The following is a 15068-nucleotide window of genomic DNA, read 5'->3' as shown; positions in this document are numbered from 1 at the left end:
TCCAGGAATCCACCTGGACGCAGCAGGATATTCAATAATAAAACCTGCACACCGACCAGCCCTGCCAGGAGGAACCTCCAGGCAATTCCCGCGTCCCAGAGAAGTTCCCAGGGCTGCTTGCACCGCTCCTCTCCTCAGCACTGGCTTAAAAAGCCACTGCTCCCCTCCCCCCGAGTGTTATTTTTAACCTGGATGATTTCAGTGATCCCATTTACAGCCCCACAGCTGTAACAGGGCCGGGGTGTGAGGACAGGAATAGGTGGCTGGGATTAGAGCGGAAGAAAATGGGAATTTCTCAAACCGAAACACTCCAAAAGGCAGCAAGGCTGGAACCGAAGCCCTGAGCCAGCGTCAAATCTGCGAGGAGATTTAGGTTTTCAATATTTCTGTCACATGACACAAAGTTACTCATGTCTGCTTGGGTTCCTGCAGGTCCCCAAAGTCACAAGATCCCCATCATCCCCAGCCCTGGGCCTTCCCCAGGGAAGAACTCGCCTTCTTCTCTACCTGTGCTTCACATCCTGCAGCTTTTATTGCCTCCTTGCATTTATTACCTACTTAAAACCAGATTTAACCACCCCTTCAGCACAGCAAGGCTTAGATCTGCTCACATCTCAAGACTTAAAACCTCCCTCAAATATTTTTTTAAGCTCTCTGTGCGACCACCTAATTTTCAGGGGGGGAAAAAAAAAAAGCCCAAAACCAGATATCCCTTTATAATTCTATACCTATCTCTCAAATCGCAAGGAAAAAAAAAAAAAAAAAAAAAAAAAAAAAGACGTGAAAGCAAATTCGGGAAATCTTGGCAGAGCGGCCAATGAGAATGACTGGGAGAGACTCGAAGGATTTCACAGAACTGGTTCCGGCTCCGAAGCACGAGCACGGCGAGGAGGATTTTTCTCGCCTTGCAGGAAAACGCGGCGTTTCGGCTCCGCAAACCTTTCCCGGCTCTCATGCCCAGGCTCTCCTCGCAGCTCTCCATGACACCGAGGCCTACCCTGCCCGGGAGCCGCACCGGGGGGACTTCTCCTTTCACGGCTTATTTGGCTTTTCCAGCGAAACCCCCATCCATCCCCAGCCCCGCTCGGAGCGCAGACCGGGGGGGTCCCGGGGGGCCGGGGCACCGGGGATCCCGGCCGGGCACATCCCGGCGCCGCCGGGGCTCTCCCGCATCCCGGCCCGGGCCGGCCCAGCGCCGGGAGGAGCCGCCCCGGGGGACCCGCGGGGGCCGCAGCGGGGCTGGGCGGGGCTCCCCCCGGGCCGGGCCGGCTTCAGGGGGTCCCGGAGGGCTTTCGGGGGGTTTGGAGGGGGTTCGTCCGCCCATCGTGAATGGAAACCCGCAGGAGAGGCGGGGGGAGCCCCGAGGGGCCTCCCTGCACCTGCCCGGCCGGGCCCTGGGGGAGCGCAGGGGGCCCGGGGGGATCGGGCCCGGGGGTCCCTCAGGGCACGGCCGGGGAGGGGGCGAGGGGCCTGAGGGGAGCGGGGTCCCTGAGGGCGGGGGAAACGCCCGCGGGGGGCGAGGAGGGGAGTGAGGAGGGGATTGAGGGGTCCCCTGGGGGCACGGAGGGTCCCCTCGGGGGCCGCGGGCTGGCGGGACCCCTCGGGCCGGGGCGGAGGAGGAGGATGAGGAAGGGGAGGATGAGGAGGAAGAAGGGGGGGCCCTACCTGCACGGCGGCCTCCAGCTTGCCCTCGAAGGTGAAGTCGATGAGGTCCGGCTTGAGGCAGAGCCCATAGTTGAGGGGGGACACGTCGGCGGGCAGCCGCTCGAACGGCCGCTTCTCCGGCATGGCGGGAGCGCGGGGGGTGCGGGGCTGCGCCCCCCCCGGCGGGGCGGCGGCGGCGGCGGGGGGGGGGCGGGGGGGGCGGCGGGGGGGGCGCGGGAAGGGCGACGAGGCGGCTCCGCACGGACGCACCGAGAGGGAGCGGCGGCGGGAGCGGAGGAGGAGGAGGAGAAGGAGGATGAGGATGAGGAGGATGAGGAAGATGAGGAGGAGGAGGAGGGAGGGGCGGGGGCGCGCGCGCGCTCCCGGCTCGAGGCGGCCCCGGTGGGGGAGTGCGGGGAGCGGAGCGGGAGGGGGGGAGGGAGAGAGGGAGGGAGGCACGCGGACGGCGCGTGCGCGTGCGCGCGGCGGCGCCACGCGGCCGCGCACGTAGCGCGCGCGGGGGGCGGGGAGGGGGGGGGGGGGGAAGGCGGCGGGAGGAGTTGCGTAAGCGGTGGCGGGAAGTGCGCCTGCGCAGGGCCACGCCCCGCGCCGACACACCCCCTTCTCTGCGCCACGCCCCTTCGCCGGTGCTGCGGGACGGGGCAGCCCCGGTAACGGGGATCCCGGTAACGGGGATCCCGGTGTGTCTGTAACGGGGATCCCGGTAATGGGGATCCCGGTGTGTCTGTAATGGGGATCCCGGTAACGGGGATCCCGTAACGGGGATCCCGGTAACGGGGATCCCGGTAACGGGGATCCCGGTAATGGGGATCCCCGTAATGGGGATCCCGGTAATGGGGATCCCGGTGAGCCCCGGTAATGGGGATCCCGGTAATGGGGATCCCGGTAACGGGGATCCCAGTGTGTCTGTAATGGGGATCCCGGTAATGGGGATCCCGGTGAGCCCCGGTAATGGGGATCCCGGTAACGGGGATCCCGCTGTGTCAGTAATGGGGATCCCGGTAATGGGGATCCCGGTAATGGGGATCCCGGTAACGGGGATCCCGTAATGGGGATCCCGGTAATGGGGATCCCGGTGAGCCCCGGTAATGGGGATCCCGGTAATGGGGATCCCGGTAACGGGGATCCCAGTGTGTCTGTAATGGGGATCCCGGTAATGGGGATCCCGGTGAGCCCCGGTAATGGGGATCCCGGTAATGGGGATCCCGCTGTGTCAGTAACGGGGATCCCGGTAACGGGGATCCCGGTGTGTTCGGTCCGAGTGGGCCCGGCACAGTGCACCCCATAAACTGAGGCTCCCGGTGCTCCCGGTTTGGACGGGTGCTGGCACCCCGTTCGCTGGGGGCTCTCGGGCCAGCTGGCCTGGGTGGGGATTGGCACAGCGCACCCAGGGGCTCCCGGATTGGGGTGACGCTGGCACGGGCACCCCGTTAGTGGGGCTCCCGGTTTTGGGGTGGCACTGGCACGGGCACCCCGTTAGTGGGGCTCCCGGTTTTGGGGTGGCACTGGCACGGGCACCCCGTTAGTGGGGCTCCCGGTTTTGGGGTGGCACTGGCACGGGCACCCCGTTAGTGGGGCTCCCGGTTTTGGGGTGACGCTGGCACGGGCACCCCGTTAGTGGGGCCCCCAGTACTCCCAGTCCAGGGGATGATGCTCCGGGTTTCCCAGTGCACCCAGACTGGGGGGCAGAGCTGGAGTGGTGCCCCCGTACCAGGACACCCAGGTTTCCCTCTTTGCTCTCTGTATTTCAGTTTATTTCTCACCATTCCTTCCCCAACGAGTTTTATTTTTGTTAAAAGTGATACTCTGCTGTTTAAAAAAGATAAGTTAGTGCTGAGCCAGGGAGAGAGCGAGCAGGGAGAGGAGAGAGTGAGCAGGGATCTGGGGAGGGGAGCAGGGATTCGAGGAGAGAATGGGGATTGGGGAAGGAAAAGGGATTTGAGGAGGGAAAAGGCATTTGGGGAGGGGAGTAGAGATTCAGGGCAGGGGGGAGCAGGGATTTGAGGGAAGCAGCAGGAATCCAGGAGAGGGAGATGGGATTTGGGGAGGGGAATAGGATTCGAGGTAGAGAGAAGGGGTTCGAGGGAGGGAACAGGGATCTCAGGGAGGGAGCAGGGATTCGCTGAGACCTGGAGGAGCCGGCGGCACGAACTGGGGCAGGGAGAAAGTACAGACAGCTCTCAGCACATGGCTACAAAAACGCAGCGCTGCCGAGCCCGGGTTCATCCGGGGCTGCCGCGGGGCCGCATTGTGCTGCAGAGCCCCGGGGAGCGAAAGGGAGACAAGGGAACAGCTGGAAACAGCTGGAAACAGCTGGAGCCGCGCGGGGGGTTCAGGCAGCTGCCGCCCTGCTCCATCCTGCCAGCTCGCAGCGCCGCGGCGGGGTGCGGACCCCGCGGGACGCGGGGACACGGGCGTGGGGGGACAGCGGCGCTGGGAGCCGCGCCAGGGAATGTTTGGGGATTTTATGGAATCCTGGCGGGGTTCTGGGCGGAAAGTCGCGTCTGCCCTGCAGCGAGGGAAGGGCTGGACCCCACGGTTTGGCGAGGAGGCTCCGTGTGGGGTTTGCAGCCGGGGTGGATGGGGCTGGACTCGGCCCGGCCGTGCCGCGCTGGGGACGCCCCGAGGCCACCGCAGCGGGACGGCGGGAGAAGGCCAGCTGTGCCCCCGCCGTGCCGGGGGACTTGGCCAGGGCAAAAGTCCGGTCCCCTCCCGCCCGGCCTCGGCGCTGGCAGCGCGTGTGGCCGCGGGTGACTGTCCCTGGCAGAACCACGGGAAGGTCAGGGCCGGGATAAAACTATTCCTGGAGCAGAGCTGCTCGGCTCCGCGGGAGGGGAGCGGAGGGGATTGTCTCCTCTGAGCTTTAATTCCCATCCCGGATGGCCGCGGGGTCACCCGGTGCCCTCCTGGCCCGCCGGGGGGGGCTCGGTGGGCACGGTGGGCACGGGGCTTGTGCTTGGCAAAGGGCTCCGGGCGCTTTCCACGGGTGCTGCCCCGCACGGGAGATGCTGGGAGGTGACAGATGCTGCTGTCAGCAAGAATCCAGAAAAAAAAAAAAAAAGGAAGAAAGAGAGAAAAAGAGCGAGGCTCCACGGAGAAAGCCGGGGGGAAGCCTCCTCCTCCGCCGTGTCCCGACCAAACCGGGTTCTCCTGTAGTGCCAGACTGCGGAGGGCCCGGGGACAAACGGATGGGGTGGAAGCCAGGAGCTGTAATTAGCCCAGAGCCTCTGCAGCCACCAACCGCTGTCAGTGCTCCTTTCTAATTAGGAAAAACAAGGGGGAAAAAATTTAAAAGGGGGAAGAAAGAAAAAGACGAAATTCTCAAGAGAGGCTTTTCTTTTCTTTTCTTCTCTCTCTTTCGCCAGAGTTTTCGCGTTGCTGCCGGGAGCGGGAGCAGCCGGAGGGCACCGGCTAATCCTGCCTCGCAGGTCTGGGCCGCCGGCTTAGGGCTGGAATCTCTGGTATTCGGGAGCACGGGGACAACAGCGCTCCGAGCTCTGCGGCCTCTTGCTCCGCGGGTCATTCCCGGGGGGTTGGGAGGCGTTTTCCCCTGGGCTTTCCCCTCTCCGTGCGTGCGTGCGGCTCTGCCCGTCCCGTCCCGCCTCTCCGCCGGGCACCTGGGACAAGTTGCACAAGGATGGAGGCAAACGCGGCCCAGCCCCTGCCTGGAGCCGGCCGGGACAGTTCGGGGCGGGTGCCGAGCCCTGATCCCAGCCCTGATCCCGCTCTCCCACGGGACAAATCCCCACGTGGTGGTTTTGCAAGGAGAGGAGCGCAGGTGGGCTGGGGATATCATCCGGTGCCATCTCCACGGCCCCATCCCAAGTTTCCTCAGGGATGCTCCCCGGCCGAGCTCCCCAGGAGCGCCCCACGTGCAAGGATGTGGCTCCAGAGGGGTTCCAGAGCCCCCCAGCGCTGCCCACGGAGGTGAAACCGGCCGGGATGGCATCCAGGGCAGCCGGGAGAGCCAGCTGGGCTGGGAAAATCCAGCTCCACGAGTCGGGAGCCGTGGGAAAGCGCCGGGGCCGCGGGGCTCTGGGCCCGGTGACTCAGCCCCGGCTGCTCCGGGATTGGCTCCGCAGCCCCGGGGCTTCATCCCAGTTTTCCAGAGGTTCCACCTTTCCCACCGGGGGTGCTGCGGGAAGCGCTCTCTGCTGGTTTTGCCCCCCGCACACCCCAGTGAGCATCACGCCGAATTTTGGGAGGTGCTGGCGGGCTGGTGACGCGATCCCCCCAGCCAGGGGGGCCCGGCTCCCCCCGCGCCCCCCGGCCCAGCACCGCACGGCCGCTCCCGGCTCGTCCCGGCTCAGATAAGAGCGCGGGATCAACGGTCTCGGGCACAGCGGAGCCGTCACTACACATTAACCAGCTGTCCGATGGAGCAACGCGCCCTCGGAGCCAAGATCAACAGTCCCCAAAGCAAACTGGGAGCGGGGCCAGGCGCAGCGAGCGCGGCCGGAGCCTCCCGGCGAGCCCCCCGCCCCCGAGGGGCCCCCCGGGCTTCGCACCCCGGGCCGGGCTCGCCTTTGGCTCCGCGGGCCGGGCCGGGCCTCGCCCCGCGGCCGTGGGCGGGTGCTGAGCATCCCCGGGGCGTCCCGGCGGCTCCCGGGATGGGGCTTCGAGGGAAGAGGGTTTGGGATGAGCCGCTTTGTGTTTTGGGGCGGGGGTGCCGCATCCTGGATTGTCCCCGGGATATTGGGAGGGACCCCCGAGCCCCCCCGCGCTGCTGGCAGCGTCCCGGGGGTGCCGCATCCTGGGCTGTCCCGGGGACATCCGCAGGGACCCCCGCCCTCCATATCCCACCCCTCCAGCGGCTGCTGCCATGGGAAATCCCAAAAGCATCGCACACACCCCATGGAGCTGCTGCGGAACCTGGGGGGGCTCTGCGGGTCCGGGGGGCTCTGGAAATCCGGGGAGGGGGTCCTGCGTGCCCGGGGGAGGGGCTATGCACATTTTGGGGGGGGGGACTCTGCGCGCTCAGAGGGGCCCTGTGGGTCTGGGGGGACAAATCTGGAGGTCGGGGGTGGCTGTGCGTGTCCAGGGGGGCTCTGCGTGTCCGGGAGTGCCCTGCGGGTTACGGGGGGGGGGTCTCTGCAGGTCTGGGGGGGCTCCGAGCCCCGCAGCATCCCCCGCATGGGGCAGGGTGGGGGTCCCGCCTGCCGCACGTGACTCGGTGGGGGATGGGGGCAGTGCCATCCCCCTCCCCCACTGCCCGGGACCCCCGCCCCCCGCACTGCACCACGCACGGGGGTCCCCCCTCCGCGCGCTCGGGGGGTGGGCGGAGCCTCCGGCGCTGGCCCCGCCCCCCCGGCCTCCGCAGCCGATGGAATTTTCCACTCGCGGGCGCGGCGCGGGCTCCCGCCGGCCACGCCCCTTCCCGCGCGCGCGCCCCGCGCGACCCCGCCCACACCCCCCTCCATCCCGCGCCGCTCGGCCCCGCCCCCCGCTCCCGCCATCCCCCGCGGCGGGCAAAGATGGCGGCCGCCATGGCGGCGGGGCTGGGCCGCAGGGCCCCGCGGCTCTGCTGGAAGGTGGGGACGGCGGAGCGGCGGGAAGGGCTCCGGGGAGCGGCCGGGGACCGCGGGAGGAGCGGGGTGGGCGCTGAGGGTGAGGGAGAGCGCGGGGGGCCGTGGCGCGTGCCAGGCGAGAGGGGGAATCCGTTCCGGCCCGGCCGTGCCGCGCTCACTCGGGCTCCGCCGTTGCCTCCCCTCAGGCCGCCGAGTCCCCGCTCCGGCCCGGGGCGCTGCCGCCCTGCGTGGTGGTGCCGGTGAGGAGCAGGAGGAAGGGCCCGCGGCTGCCCGAGTGGGCCCGGGAGCTGAGCCCTGAGGAGAAGGAGAGGCGGCTCCGGTCGGCGGCGCCGATCTTCCCGGACGAGCGCATCGAGCGCACCTTCTTCTTGGCCTGCACGGGTACGGCCGCGCTCAGCCTGGCCCGGCTGGCGTGGGACAGGATCGGGCGGGATTCCTTCCCCACCTGATCCCCAAAGCTGTTGCTGCCTTTTTCCTGAACCCTGGAATCCCGGAGGGGTCTGGCTTGGGAGAGCCCCTCCAGTGCCAGCCCTGCCAGGGCAGGGACACCTCCCTCTGTCCCACATCGCTCCCAGCCCTGTCCAGGGACCGGTCCAGGGATCCAGGGGCGCCCACAGCTGCCCTGGGAATTCCATCCCAGCCCCTTCCCACCCTCTCAGGGAGGAATTCTTTCCCAAAATCCCCTTAAACTTAATTTTGAAGCCATTTTCCCCCTCTTCCCCGGGCTGAAGGAACAGCAGAAAGCAGCGCCTGTGGGTGAGCTTATCCCAGGAATTCTCTCTCAGAAGTTCTCCCACGGGAGGAATTCTCACTCCCTGGGCTCTGGGGCTGCTGCTGAGCTGGTTTCCCCCCCAGGTGAGATCATGGACCCCTACGTGCCCCCCGAGGGCGACGCCCGCCTGACCTCGCTGTCCAAGGACGGCGTGAAGCAGCAGATGCAGAGGCTGAGGCAGACAGCGGCCTCCCAGCTGGCGTACGTACCCCTCATTAGCTAATTGGCCTCATTAACCCGCTGCTTGGCCTGTCCTGGGCTGTACATGGCAGTCATTACTCCCCCAGTTCCCCTCCAGGCCAACCAGGAGCCCCAAATCCCCTCAAACCCACACAGGAGCCCCCTGTCACCCTCCAGGACACCCCAAATCCCCTCAGAACACACTCAAACCCACCCAGGGCCTCCTGTCACCCTCCAGGACACCCCAAATCCCCTCAGAACACACTCAGACCCACCCAGGACCCCCCTGTGACCCTCCAGGACACCCCAAATCCCCTCAGAACACCCTCAGACCCACCCAGGACCCCCCTGTGACCCTCCAGGACACCCCAAATCCCCTCAGAACACCCTCAGACCCACCCTGGGCCCCCTGTGACCCCTCCAGGACCCCCAGGGTCCCCAAATCCCCTCAGAACACCTTCAAACCCCCCCCAGGACCCCCCTGTGACCCTCCAGGACACCCCAAATCCTCTCAGAACACCCTCAGACCCACCCAGGACTCCCTGTGACCCTCCAGGACACCCCAAATTCTCTCAGAACACCCTCAGACCCACCCAGGACCCCCCTGTGACCCTCCAGGACACCCCAAATCCCCTCAGAACACCCTCAGACCCACCCAGGACCCCCCTGTGACCCTCCAGGACACCCCAAATCCCCTCAGAACACCCTCAGACCCACCCAGGACCCCCTGTGACCCTCCAGGACACCCCAAATCCCCTCAGAACACCCTCAGACCCACCCAGGGCCCCCTGTGACCCCCTCTGTGTTCCCTCCAGGACCCCCAGGACACCCAGGATCCCCCCAGATCCCCTCCAGGACACCCCAAATCCTTTCAAAACTCCCCCAAATCCCCCCCAGGACTCCCCTGTGTCCCTCCAGGACACCCCAAATCCCCTCAAAACTCCCCCAAATCCCCCTCAGGACCCCCCTGTGTCCTCCCAGGTCGGCTCCAGGACCCCCCAGACCCCCCCTGTGAGGGGCTGAGGGATCCCTGGATGGTTTTTAGCATTTAGGGGCTGTTTCCTCCCTGCTTTTCCCATTTTTGTTCCCCCTCTCCTGCTGGGAGGAGCCACGCTGTGCTCCCCAATTTTTTTGGGATTCTTTGGGTTTGGCCCTTTTATGACCACCTGAAGGTTTTGTCCTAGTGGGGATCTCAGTTCTCAGCTGGGGTTGAATCCTGTAGGATCCAAACACCCAGGACAGCTCCAGCCCTGTTCTTCCCTCACTTTTTCTCTGCCAGCCTGCGGAAGATCAAGGATCACGACCCGGATTTCAGCCTCAGGACCTTCCCTGAGAAAGCCCAGGAGATCTTTGTGGAGGCACACAACTCCCTGGCAAAGTAAATCCCTTCCCTGGCCACGGGGAGCGGGAATTTGGGGGGAAAATGGGGAATGGGTGAGGGGGGAAATGCAAGAATTTCTGTGGGGGAAGAGCTGGAATTTGTGGGGAAAATGGGGAATGGGTGAGGGGGGAAATGCAAGAATTTCTGTGGGGGAAGAGCTGGAATTTGTGGGGAGAATTGCAGGAATTTGAGGGGAAAGCTGGGATTTTTGAGGGAGGAAAGCTGGAATTTGTGTGGGGCAAGCAGGAAATTGGGAGAAAGCTGGAATTTGTGGGGGAAATGCAAGGATTTTGGGGGGGAATTGCAGGGATTTGAGGGGAAAGCTGGGATTTTTGAGGAAAGCAGGAATTTGAGGGGAATTGGGGTTTTTTTGAGGGAATCGGGGGTTTTTAAGGGTAAAACAGGGATTTTTGAGGGGAAAACAGGGATTTTTGAGGGAAAACAGGGATTTTTGAGGGGAAAACAGGGATTTTTGAGGGAAAACAGGGATTTTTGAGGGGGATCAGTGTTTTTTGAGGGAAAGCAGGGATTTTTGAGGGGGATCAGGGGGTTTTTGGGGGGGATCAGTGTTTTTTGAGGGGGATCAGGGGGTTTTTGGGGGGGATCAGTGTTTTTTGAGGGGGATCAGGGGTTTTTGAGGGAAAGCAGGGGTTTTTTGAGGGGGATCAGTGTTTTTTGAGGGGGATCAGGGGGGTTTTTGAGGGGGATCAGGGTTTTTGAGGGGGAATCAGTGTTTTTTGAGGAGGATCAGTGTTTTTTGAGGGGATCAGTGGTTTTTAAGGGGGATCAGGGTTTTTGAGGACGCTCTTTCTGAGCTGAGCTGCCTGGCTGTTCCCTCTGCAGCTTCAACAAGCAGAAGCTTCACTCGCTGGTGACCGAGCGCTGCTACCCCGTGAGTGCCTGGGGCTGGGGGTCTCAGCAATCCACCCTGCCCTGCACAGCATGTGTGTAAGGCCAAAGAGAAGTTTTAGAACAGTAGCTAATTGTTCTTCTTAAGTAGTATTTTATAATTAGACAGAAAAGTCCGCCTTGTGGACTTTGTAACTAGTTAAGTTAAAAATAAAATAATTTACATATAATTTCTTAGTTAAATGATTTAAATTTAAAAGACCCTGTATAGAAACATAGTTAACTGTTTTGTAACTTTTTACTAAAATACCATGAAACTCACAGCTTATAATATAAATAAAATAATAAACATGTAAACCTAACAGTAAATGAAACATAATGACAATCTAAACCTGAGCAGAAATGAAACCTAAACATCTAAACCTAAATTCCATTTCAAATACCTTCAATCCTAACCTTAACATGAACAAAACCTTCAGTCCCAACCTTAACATGAACAAAACCTTCAATCCCAGCCTTAACAAGAACAAAACTTTCAGTCCCAACCTTAACAAGAACAAAACCTTCAATCCCAACCTTAACAAGAACAAAACCTTCAATCCCAACCTTAACAAGAACAAAACCTTCAATCCCAGCCTTAACAAGAACAAAACCTTCAATCCCAGCCTTAATAAGAACAAAACCTTCAATCCCAACCTTAACAAGAACAAAACCTTCAATCCCAACCTTAACAAGAACAAAACCTTCAATCCCAACCTTAACATGAACAAAACCTTCAGTCCCAACCTTAACATGAACAAAACCTTCAATCCCAACCTTAACATGAACAAAACCTTCAATCCCAACCTTAACATGAACAAAACCTTCAATCCCAACCTTAACAAGAACAAAACCTTCAATCCCAACCTTAACATGAACAAAACCTTCAATCCCAGCCTTAACATGAACAAAACCTTCAATCCCAGCTTTAACAAGAACAAAACCTTCAATCCCAACCTTAACAAGAACAAAACCTTCAATCCCAACCTTAAAAAGAACAAAACCTTCAGTCCCAACCTTAACAAGAACAAAACCTTCAGTCCCAACCTTAACAAGAACAAAACAAACCCCAAGAGCCAGCGGGGTCGGGGCTGATTTTCGCTGGGAGGAGTGAACAAATCATGAATGATTTAATTAATTAATTAATTAAATTATTCAATGAATCCCGTCCGGTCTCTGGGCAGGAGATGGTGCGTGGGAACAGGTACAGAACCATCCGCTGGAGCTTCCTGGGGTCCCTGGAGCCGCCCAGGGTGGTGCACGTGCGCTGCGAGAGCATCCTGAACCGGGGCAACCTCTACGGGCAGGTGACGGTCAGGATGCACAGCCAGCAGGTGAGCCCTGCAGGGGCACGGGGACAGGCCCGGCTGGCCCAGCCCTTCTGGGAAATCACACTGAGATCACACAGGAGGGACAGGCCCAGCTGGCCCAGCCCTTCCTGGGAGGGCACAGCTGGATCATCCAGGAGGGACAGTCCCAATTGTCCCAGCCCTTCTGGGAAATCACAGCTGGATCACACAGGAGGGACAGTCCCAGGAAGGCACAGCTGGATCACACAGGAGGGACAGTCCTGGGAGGGCACAGCTGGATCACACAGGAGGGACAGTCCCAGGAAGGCACAGCTGGATCACACAGGAGGGACAGTCCTGGGAGGGCACAGCTGGATCACACAGGAGGGACAGTCCCAATTGTCCCAGCCCTTCTGGGAAATCACAGCTGGATCACACAGGAGGGACAGTCCCAGCTGTCCCAGCCCTTCTGGGAGGGCACAGCTGGATCACCCAGGAGGGACAGTCCCAGCTGGCCCAGCCCTTCCTGGGAAATCACAGCTGGATCATCCAGGAGGGACAGTCCCAATTGTCCCAGCCCTTCTGGGAGGGCACAGCTGGATCATCCAGGAGGGACAGTCCCAATTGTCCCAGCTTTTCCTGGGAGATCACAGTTGGATCACCCAGGAGCCTTTTCCAGCATGGACAGTCCCAGCTGTCCCAGCATTTACTGGGAGATCACAGTTGGATCACCCAGGAGGGACAGTCCCAATTGTCCCAGCCTTTCCTGGGAAAGGAAGATCACAGTTGGATCACCCAGGAGCCTTTTCCAGGAGGGACAGTCCCAATTGTCCCAGCTTTTCCTGGGAGATCACAGTTGGATCATCCAGGAGCTTTCTCCAGGATGGACATTCCCAATTGTCCCAGCCCTTCCTGGGAGATCACAGTTGGATCATCCAGGAGCCTTCTCCAGCATGGACATTCCCAATTGTCCCAGCCCTTCCTGGGAGATCACAGTTGGATCATCCAGGAGCCTTCTCCAGCATGGACATTCCCAATTGTCCCAGCCCTTCCTGGGAGGTCACAGTTGGATCATCCAGGAGGGACATTCCCAATTTTCCCAGCCCTTCCTGGGAGATCACAGTTGGATCATCCAGGAGTGACAGTCCAAATTGTCCCAGTTTTTCCTGGGAGATCACACTGAGATCACCCAGGACCCTTCTCCAGGATGGACATTCCCAATTTTCCCAGTTTTTCCTGGGAGATCACAGTTGGATCACCCAGGAGCCTTCTCCAGGAGGGACAGTCCCAGCTGTCCCAGCCTTTCCTCTTAGGAAAATCCATCCCTCCATCTTCCCTCACCCACCCCAACCTGCTGCCAGCCCAGCTCAGAGAATCCCAGCTTTTTTTGGGTTGGAAATCCCTTAACCCCATCCATCCTGGGTTTTTTTTTTGATCTTTTGACAGACTTTGGCCATCTATGACCGCTTTGGGCGGCTGATGTACGGCGGGGAGGAGGTTCCCAAGGACGTTCTGGAGTATGTTGTGTTTGAGAGGTACCTGGTGAACCCCTATGGAGCCTGGAGGATGCACGGCAAGATCATCCCAGCGTGGGCCCCACCCAAGGATCCCATCATTAAGGTGGGAAAAGGCTGGAAATTGGAGCTCCTTGGGGAAAAATGGAACTCCTTGGGGGGAAATGGAGCTCCTTGGGGGACAATGGAGCTCCTTGGGGGGACAGTGGAGCTCCTGGGGGGACAATGCAGCTCCTGGGGGGAAATGCAGCTCCTTGGGGGGAAAATGGAGCTCCTTGGGGGGACAGTGGAGCTCCTGGGGGGAAATGCAGCTCCTTGGGGGGAAAATGCAGCTCCTTGGGGGGAAAATGCAGCTCCTTGGGGGGAAATGGAGCTCCTTGGGGCAAAATGCAGCTCCACGGGGGGAAAATGGAGCTCCTTGGGGGAAAATGGAGCTCCTGGGGGGAAATGGAGCTCCTTGGGGGGACAATGCAGCTCCTTGGGGGGACAATGCAGCTCCTTGGGGTAAAATGCAGCTCCCTGGGGATCGTTCTGGACAAAGCTGAGCTGCCTGGGAGGGAAAGGTGGGGGTTTTATCCACAGGCAGAGCTGTTTGGAATGGCCATGGAATTGTTCCCTGGGAGGTTGAGGGCCTGGAATAGCTGAGGGCAAGTCTGGGATAATTTGGGGAATTATTTCCCCCCGTGCCCGGCCTCAGTAAGTGTCTCTGCCTCCCTGTGTTATTAAAAACAGTTCATGGAGGAGAAGGAGGGGAGAATTCCAGTGTAATTCAGGGCTTCCCATCCCATCCCATTCCCCTGCCTCCATTGATTCCCCTCTTTCCCCTATCCAGAACCCTCTGCTCCCCTTTTTCCTGCTGATTTTTGTCCCTTGCTTTTGCAGACCGTGATGATTCCTGGCCCAGCCCCGGATCCCTCACAGGAGCATGAAACCGTGAAGTAGAAGGTTCTGGAACGTGGGCAGGAACAGCAGACAGGCCAGGAGGGAGGATTGGGAGCGTGTTGGACGTGGCTGTGCCTTTGGGAACGGACTCCAGCGCTCCAGATTTGTCCTTCAAGGAGCCAGAGGGGCTGGGAGTGGGACCTGGATGAGCTCTGGGAAGAGCTTGGCTCCGTCCCAGCTCCGTGTGCTGCTGCAGCCTCACCCTCGCTGGGTGTCCATGAGGATGAGGAGCCTCGGGAGCATCCACAGGCTGCCCTCCGTCCTGGAATTCCATGGGAGAGCCCTTGGAATATTTGTCAGCTCCATGGGAGGGGTCACAGAGCTGCTGCTCAGGAATTAAAGCTCCTCCCGTGGCTGTTGGTGTCGTTTTTCCCCGTCTGTCTCTGCAGATTCCCAAACTCCTGTTTTTTAACAGAAACCAGGAAAAGTTCAAATCAGGTTCTGGGCTGAGGGGTGCTGCCGTTGGGTTTCCCAGAGGAGCTGCAGCACAGCTGATGACTGGATTTAGTTTCAGTTTTGGTTCCTTGCAAGGGGCTGGCGCTGTCCCCGAGGGAGTGGCACCATCCCGTGGACACGGTGACATTTGCAGCTGTCCCTGCTTTTCCTGGCTTGGGAGAACACTTCCCTTCCCCCCCACCATGAGGCTCCTCCTCTACTCCTGCTCTGCCCGGCCAGTTCTCCTCACTCACAGGGAAAAGTCCTCCCTGCTCACCCCAGAACAAACCCTTCTCTCCTCCTGTCCTGCTTTTTAACTCAGTCCTCAGAGCGTGGGAGAGTTCAGGGAATTCTCATTTCTTCCTTGAGAGGGGTTTTGCAGAGCTGTAAAAAGAGGAGCTGTGGCTCCTTTTTGCTCCTTTTGGGAGGGCAGGGCCTGCTCTTTGTGCTGTGCTGGGAGAGGAGCCAGCAGTG

At 60.8% G+C, this 15068-nt stretch overlaps 2 protein-coding genes across 2 annotated transcripts in view; one reads left to right on the top strand and one right to left on the bottom strand.

Annotated features, from left to right (window-relative positions):
* NPEPPS (aminopeptidase puromycin sensitive) overlaps window positions 1–1904 on the bottom strand; it is a 39129-nt gene extending 37225 nt beyond the window's left edge. Inside the window, exon 1 of the mRNA XM_084222444.1 lies at window positions 1666–1904. Coding sequence (XP_084078570.1) covers window positions 1666–1788 — 123 coding nt within the window. The 5' untranslated portion in view covers window positions 1789–1904. The remainder of the gene's footprint in view (window positions 1–1665) is intronic.
* Window positions 1905–7096: 5192 nt separating this feature from the next.
* MRPL45 (mitochondrial ribosomal protein L45) lies at window positions 7097–14501 on the top strand. The gene is made up of 8 exons (XM_084222162.1): window positions 7097–7196; window positions 7379–7574; window positions 8049–8166; window positions 9425–9523; window positions 10370–10418; window positions 11599–11748; window positions 13150–13323; window positions 14100–14501. The coding sequence occupies exons 1-8, from the start codon at window positions 7140–7142 to the stop codon at window positions 14157–14159; spliced, it is 903 nt and encodes a 300-aa protein (XP_084078288.1). The 5' UTR covers window positions 7097–7139; the 3' UTR covers window positions 14160–14501.
* Window positions 14502–15068: the final 567 nt, after the last annotated feature.

Source organism: Fringilla coelebs, assembly GCF_963513975.1.
Source record: "Fringilla coelebs genome assembly, chromosome: 27".
NCBI classification, from domain to species: domain Eukaryota; kingdom Metazoa; phylum Chordata; class Aves; order Passeriformes; family Fringillidae; genus Fringilla; species Fringilla coelebs.
Note: the sequence above shows the minus strand (reverse complement) of the source record. Positions and strands in the feature narration are given on the sequence as shown.

Excerpts from the sequence above, each read along its gene's own strand:
- MRPL45 (XM_084222162.1), top strand. The coding sequence starts at position 7,140 with ATGGCGGCCGCCATGGCGGCGGGGCTGGGCCGCAGGGCCCCGCGGCTC. Across the intron at positions 8,167-9,424 it reads ACAGCGGCCTCCCAGCTGGC|CCTGCGGAAGATCAAGGATC; the intron begins GTACGTACCCCT and ends TTTCTCTGCCAG. Across the intron at positions 11,749-13,149 it reads TCAGGATGCACAGCCAGCAG|ACTTTGGCCATCTATGACCG; the intron begins GTGAGCCCTGCA and ends ATCTTTTGACAG.